This window comes from Coptis chinensis, chromosome 1 (assembly GCF_015680905.1).
Source record: "Coptis chinensis isolate HL-2020 chromosome 1, ASM1568090v1, whole genome shotgun sequence".
NCBI lineage: Eukaryota > Viridiplantae > Streptophyta > Magnoliopsida > Ranunculales > Ranunculaceae > Coptis > Coptis chinensis.
The window spans coordinates 66,764,669-66,771,952 of record NC_141456.1 but is presented as its reverse complement, the minus strand read 5'-3'; the positions used below and the strand labels follow the sequence as shown (position 1 = coordinate 66,771,952).

The window sequence follows — 7,284 nt, the reverse complement described above, 5'->3', positions numbered from 1 at the left end:
ACAGTAGAGGAATTAGGACGACTCTTGGCAATTAAGCGCCGGGTCTCGGACACTGTGGGTCGATGGCGCCGCCATCGCCAGCACTAAACCGTTCCTTGTCTTTTTCTTTTGTATGGTTTTACTTGTATGGTTGAATTGTTACTGTGAATGCTATTGATAATGTTTGGACTGGGCGTGGTGAAGTGGAGGTGGCTGTTTCAGATGAGGGAATGTGAAGTGAAGCTTGAACAGCCATTAATGGCTGTTCAAACAAGAACTCAAACCGTCCCAAATTTTTGGTGTTGTTTTGAATGTTTGTTGTGTATGAATTTTGTTGCTGTTGTTGTTGGGTTTATGTTGATGGTTGGGGGTTGGATTGGATGTTGGAAATTGGACAGTTGAAGCTTGAAATCAACCTTTAATGGCGTCGGTCGAAATTCTTCAAGATGACGTAACTATGATTTGATGGTATGGGTAGGTGGGGGTTTTGTGAGGAACCAAACCTTGGGGTTTATTTTTATGATGGGTGGGTGGTGGTGGTGTGGTGGTGGTCGGTAGTGGTTGTTTGAAGGTAGAGAAGAAGGAGATGAACAGTACCCAAAAACGATTTTGGGCTTGGGCCAAAATCGTGGGCTTATATGTTTATTTTGGATTTTAACATTTTGACCTTAAGATTAGACTATGGGCCTTAGGATTTGGGCTTTTGGGTTTTTGGAGTTTAGGCCGGGTTGACCAGAGTTGACTGTTGACTTTGACCAGAGTTGATCGTTGACTTTGACCGTGGTTGACTTTGACCGATTGACCCGAAAATTTGACTTTTTCCTAAAATTATGATTCGGTCTATTAGAATAAGTCTAGGACTATTAGCATGTTTGATTTAGGCTAGGACCTTTATAAAATATACTTGTAATGCGATGTATTTCTTGCTTGGTGATTTTTGAGTCTTTTGAGATACACAACGTTATGACACTTATATATTCATGAAATTAATAACGCCAGAAAACCAAAAATATTTGAATCAAGATTTTCCCACGTTCTACGAAATAATCTATGAAATAAAATACAATAATGCGTAAACAAAAAATTACCGCGACCCTTTTAGAACTCTCCATGCCTCAAGTTTTAGAATTGAGTTTATGATGATGAAGTCATATGTAGGTGGGCATTTATTGAATGTGCCATAAATGGCCCGTTAGTGTTATATAAGGGTATTCATTGAATGTGCCATGAATGACCCGTGATTGTAGTTGACCGCCCCTAAAGAGGAACTAAGGTATTCGGCTTGCGGGTTAGTTGTATTCCTTGAATGTATGCGGGAATGTAGGATTGGGTATTCCTTGAATGTGGCGGGAATGACCCGGGGCATTCATTGAATGTGTCATGAATGGCCCGTTAGTGATATGATAGGTATTCATTGAATGTGCCATGAATGACCGAGTATTTGTGCCCAAAAGCCGTGTGAAATATGTGTATGAAAGCCCGGAGATGGCTATGATATTGTGGTATTGATTGGGAGAGAGAGGCACACAGAATGTGTGATTTGGCACATGTGTGGAGTGCAAATCGTGGAGTAGGTACTAAAGGGTGGGTGTATAAGAAAAGTAATTGATTAATTTATAAGAGAAATTGATTTGATTATGTGAGAGTGTGTTGGGCTTACTTTTGAATGCATATAGAATATTTACATATGTAATATATACAAGTTCTAACTTTCTTTGCGCGGGGAGGGTAGGACTTAATAATATTTTGTGCAGGACGCCGGGTCCTACCCTTTATACAAAGAAGCGGATATCGGTAAGTTGTAATTCAATTATGTAGATATTAAAACGAGTTATTAGAATGAGTTAATGAGATGGAAGTTAATAAATTTCGGTTTTTTGCTTGGGAAGAAACTATGCCGTTTGAGATGATGGAACTACTTGTCTTCCAAGTCGAGAATGATTAGGTTATGATAGAATTTAAAGTGTTAGTTGGATAAGAAAAGTTTAAAATGTTTATATGTGTTTAGTCTACTTATACCAAGCAAATTCAATTTGTTGACCCATGTTTGCTTTGTTTTGGCAACAACGGGTGTGTTCTTGGGAACATAGGTGGAAGGCAAATGGAACCGCTGGGCGTGATTGGGATTCGCGGCCCGAGCGGTCCGTTAGTTTTCTTTTAGGTTTGATTTTCTTAGTTGGAAGAATGTAATAACGTAGTTTACTTTTTTTTCATGGCATAAGGACATGGTAATGATGAATTTTATTTGGAGAGTTTGTTTTGATGTTTTATTTGGAAGGATGTTATCTTAATAAAGAGATTGCGGATAATTGTTGGGATTATTGTTATTTAAGTTGTTTCTTTTATGACATGGATATTAGGGTTTGTATGTGTAGTATTCTCCGTCATAGTCTGGGTTTTTAAACAAGTGAACCTAGTGATGTTTGAGATAATTATATTTCAAATATTCACTTTGTTATTGTTTAGAAATTCGGGCTGTGACATGAACCCTCACTACTTGTCTACTTGCGAATCAGCTTGTTGCATATTTCACGAGACAGAGTCATAGGAGTTCGTCCAAATGGGTGCTGCCCAACATAATTTGGAACATTTTCAGCCATAGCAACGCCTTCCAAATAAAGTCTGATAGCAGACCTGTCATGCTCAACAAGATACGAGAATTAGGTTGCATCCATGGCATGCCAAGATGTGTGAATGCCTAATTTATGCTTGGTCAGTACGGTAGATTAAAGATAATTTAGCTCAAAAGAATACTTTTTGCTTGACCTCGAATGCATATAAGAACCTTATAAATATGGCAATAGCTTAACGGCTTTACTGCTAGAAAACAACAAAGAAAAAACTACTGGAATTCCTTCTTTTCACGAGAACATAACTGATGAAAGTTTACCTAGGGGCGAGGGCACAATCATTCTGAAGTTGATAAATGTATGGCTCAGGGAATATCGCAGTGTGAGGCTAAAATGAAAATAAAAAGAACACAAAAGAAACAGAATTAGGATTATAAAGTATGACTGCTAGTCCAACAATATTAAAAATGAAAAAAAAAAATCAATTCACACACTCACAGGATTTAGTAGGGACTTGTAAGGGGTGTCATCCAACAACAGTGTATTCGATTCATTATACTCTTCATACTTGTTCCAAATTTTCTTCAGTTCCATTAGAAATAAGGGCTTCGTTTTGTTCTTAGGAGTCATCAACCCTATCTGACTAGGAGTCAGTCCTGTATCAGTGCAATAAGATTGGTCCTACGCAAAATCCATACAGCACGATATACAGTTATTTGAATAAAATCAATAAATACAAAGTAAAATCACAAGGAGAGTGACTAGAAGTGTTTAATTAGTTTTTAACACAAAAGTATTTATTATTTTATTAGAGGATCTAATCACTTACCCAAGAAAACAGGAGCTGTTTTTTTAAATCTCCAAGAACAGTATCCACCACACCAACCATATTATGGCTACAAATGAAGGAAAACAATAATTTCCCCAGTTAGTATCACTACTGGGGAGACATAAGAGGATATATAACTGTTCAAAGTTAATAGAAACTCACCTCATTCTTGAAGACCAAATACCAACATCAAACTTCTCAAAACAGAATTTCAGAAAATCTTTACAAAAGGGTCTCATAAAAACTGGAAAAAAGAAAATAAACAACAAACAAATAATAGATGTTAAAATATAACCATGCAATTAAACTTTCATAAAAGTTAAGCATTAAAGAAAACAAAGGGGTTTTTTTACTTAACCCCCCATGAAACTTATGCATTCAAAAACTTGTGCATAGCCTGCCTATATTATATATATACTAGTGAATGCCCGTGCCAGTCAGCACTCTAGACGCATTGCTTTTGAACAACACCCCAAGGGACCATCTCTATGGTAGCATAGAATCGATGATATAACAATTTTCAACAGTTTTATACTTCATAATCATTTCATTCTCATACTCAAGTGAGCTTAATTATTGCAATTCTATGCATTTTATTTCTCACAAACCAACTCATTACACATACTCTTACACATTCATTAATTCAATACATATCAGAATGAGCCGCATTAGATATTCAATAGATAACCTATTAGGAGCCGCATTAGATATTCAATTAAGAGGCACAACAAATAAAATATTGGGAGTCGCAGTTGATTTTCGATTAGGATGCACATATAGATTAGGAGGCACAACATTTCTTCAATGTGGAGGCACATATACCAGATTGGGAGGTTCAATAAGATGACGTGCTATGGAATTGACTGGGTGAACTAACGAATCTCTTCCTCTCTCTTCCATACGCTCTTTAACCATGATTGCCTAGGAAGTATCAATTAGCAAATATTTGGAAACATGCAAAGTTAAATAATCAAAACGGAGATCTAATCAAAGAGCACGGCGAAGAGTCAAAGTAGTAAATTGTTGGATACCTAATTAAAAAGCATCGAGATACAGTTATATAATTAAATGCAAATTATTCGAAAGATTAAATTCGACGTAAATAGAATGGTATGAAGAAGTTAAGAAAGACATAAAAACTCGAAAGCAGTCCAAATTGCTCCCCATGACCCATGTTCATTCATAGCCCATAATACAACACAAAACTCTAACAATATTGTTTCATTGTTGCTTTAACTAATGTAGATTTTAACAATAAATGCTTGTATCATAAAATACCATTCAAACAACATTTTAACAATGAACCGATTTTTCACGGCGGAATCAATTTTATGATACATTTATATTCAAAGTTACATGATACAACATTTTTAGAATTTGCACCAAGTGTAATTGGGAGAAAGATACTTCAACCCCTGATATGGGATTCACTGCTACTGAATGATAAAAAAGGCCTCTAACATAGGGGGCACGCTGTTTGTGAAAAGTTGAAATCCACTATGAGGCAAGCTGAATGGAACTTGTACCAGGGTGCTACTAAAATGGACTTTGGCACAGGGGACACGTTGATTTGTGAGAAGTTGAGAACCACTGAATGGAACTTATGCTTGCAAGTCTTGCAAGCAAGTCAAGGAAGGATTTTTTCGTTGTTGCTAAGGACATGAATGAAAAGAAACTGAGATAGTTGGCACTTGGCAGTATAGCGCAAGCTTATTATTAGGGTTGTGCATTCTATATTAGGGTTGTTCATTCTATAGGAATCACATACATAACTTCCCACCATTCACTTAACTCAAGTTTACATTATCAATCGTATCATCATCCTCACCACAGGATATGCCCCGTGTCTTAAACTATGATGAAACAGATCGACCAGTGGATGTAGAAAACATTAAACATAAAAAGATACTAACACAAAAACAAATAAAAATTGAGAAAACCTGCATTAGTGCATAAGATGCACAAAGTTAAAAAAAGTGAAAAACCTAAAGTGTGAAAAGAAACATGCATCAGTGCATAAGATACACTGTAAGATACGAAATAATATGTTAACTAACAGACACAACTCATTTGGAACAAACGGATTCCTAATTCCCCACATGACATTGAGGGGAAGAAAAACATAGGTCAAATTGCCTACTCTAATATGCCTACTTACTCCAATAGAATGACTAATATCCTAATATACTACACCAGAATTGCTTAATAACGACACCTTGTTAGGACTGTGTTGACCGTCCTTAATGTAGGATTGCAAGAACCGTCCTATATGGCCTAAGCTCGTCGTATATTGGCATTAAGGTAAAATAAAGGACGAGCTTTAGTGTAGTGCATTCACGACGGTAGCAGTAGTGCTCGAATTTTCAAGAACTCGTCGCGGGGCAGTTTTTCATTCTCGCGCTCATTATACCCAGTTAGAAACCCTAGTGGAAACAGAAGAGATAAAAAAAAAGGGTGACTGCTAAGTTCTAACAAGCCGTGGGTTTTGTCACTGAATCAAGACCTCTACTGTGAAATTGTAAGCTCTCTCTTTCTTCCCCCAAACCATAATATTTAGTCAATGCTTTAAAGCTTCAAGTTCGAGTTTTTTCGTCCGATATTTGTTTGTTAAACTGAAATGGGTAAATTTCTTTTGCCAGAGTTCACTCAAATCAAAGTTCCTTATTCAAATCGAGGTAAATTTCTTCCCTTTTTTCATTCTTCTTGTTTTATTATTATTATGGATTCAATGGCGTTTGCTGAACCGTCGAAAATTTAACAAAAAAAAAAGAAAACCAAAATTAATAACTTAACAAAAAATAGAACTGTCAACATACTTACCGAAATAGTTAAAAATGGAAGTTCCCATCGCACCCTCACTTCCTAGTTCATCTTACAGTCTTCACTTTGATTGGGGTTGATTGACACGTGCTTAAACTAGTTCGAAAAGGGATTTTTATTTCAGTTCGATTCGTACTACAAGCTAGGTTTTCGTAGAGATCGAAAAGTAAGTTTTTTTTAGTGTATTTCTACTTTGTTCTTCTCTTAAATTGTTTGCATATAAATATACTTGTTGATGCATATATTTTTGCCGTGGGAAATTTTGTATACTCGTAAATTCATTCTATTCTACGTATTGTTTTTATTGTTGTGTGGAATTTTTTTGTATTTTTATATATTGGAAAATAGAAAGAGCATTACCGATGGTTTTTTTCCTCGTGACATGGATGTTCACTATTGTTTGGTATATAGAGTAGTTATGAATAGGCTTTAAGTCTTTAATCTTTTATACTAATATATATTATATTTTTCTTATATGATATTAGTCATCTTAGTTAATTTGTCTGTGAAAATACCCTGTTATGTCTTGATTCTTCTGTTGAGTGAATTTTTTAAAAGATACTGCAATATAGTGGATGTGGTAGTTGAAGATGGGGGGTGAACTGTTGGGTTTCAGAAAAGAAACAGGAACACCGTAGTCATGTAGCAATGGGTTTTCGGGTTGAAAGTGTTGTCTGTGAGTTTGTAGTGGTGCCCCAGGCTTAGGCCTTGTATCTTGTGGGGGTGGGGGTGCTCTATTCTTTCTCAGGCTTTGGCTTCTCCCCTATGATGCACCTTTGTTGCTGGTTACTTAAGTTGTGTAAATAGAAGTCCTTAAGTTGTAGGCTTATTTGATGTTGTGCTCAGTTTTCTTCTATTGCTAGTGTGACAAGGATGCTCATTGTAGCAGCTCATCATGCTTCTTAGACAGGTTGGATTTTTTATTTGGTCAAAGCCTTCTTGTGTAACTGTTGTTGTCATTAAATTTATTGACTTACAGAATCTTTGCAACTATTTGTATATCATCAAGGTGTTTGCTTAGTCTAATTGTTGATTCTTGAAGTTTTTATATTATCAAGTTTGTAAATCAGACACTTCGATATCTAA

At 36.0% G+C, this 7,284-nt stretch overlaps 1 protein-coding gene across 1 annotated transcript; it reads right to left on the bottom strand.

Annotated features, from left to right (window-relative positions):
- Positions 1–2,468: 2,468 nt before the first annotated feature.
- Positions 2,469–3,631, bottom strand: LOC147525022 (uncharacterized). Its single transcript, XM_086564332.1, has 5 exons — positions 3,541–3,631; positions 3,379–3,445; positions 3,048–3,230; positions 2,870–2,937; positions 2,469–2,613 (listed from the first exon to the last, which is right to left on the bottom strand). Exons 1-5 carry the CDS (start codon positions 3,615–3,617, stop codon positions 2,481–2,483), a joined length of 528 nt encoding a protein of 175 aa, XP_086420458.1. The 5' UTR covers positions 3,618–3,631; the 3' UTR covers positions 2,469–2,480.
- Between the last annotated feature and the right edge of the window lie 3,653 nt (positions 3,632–7,284).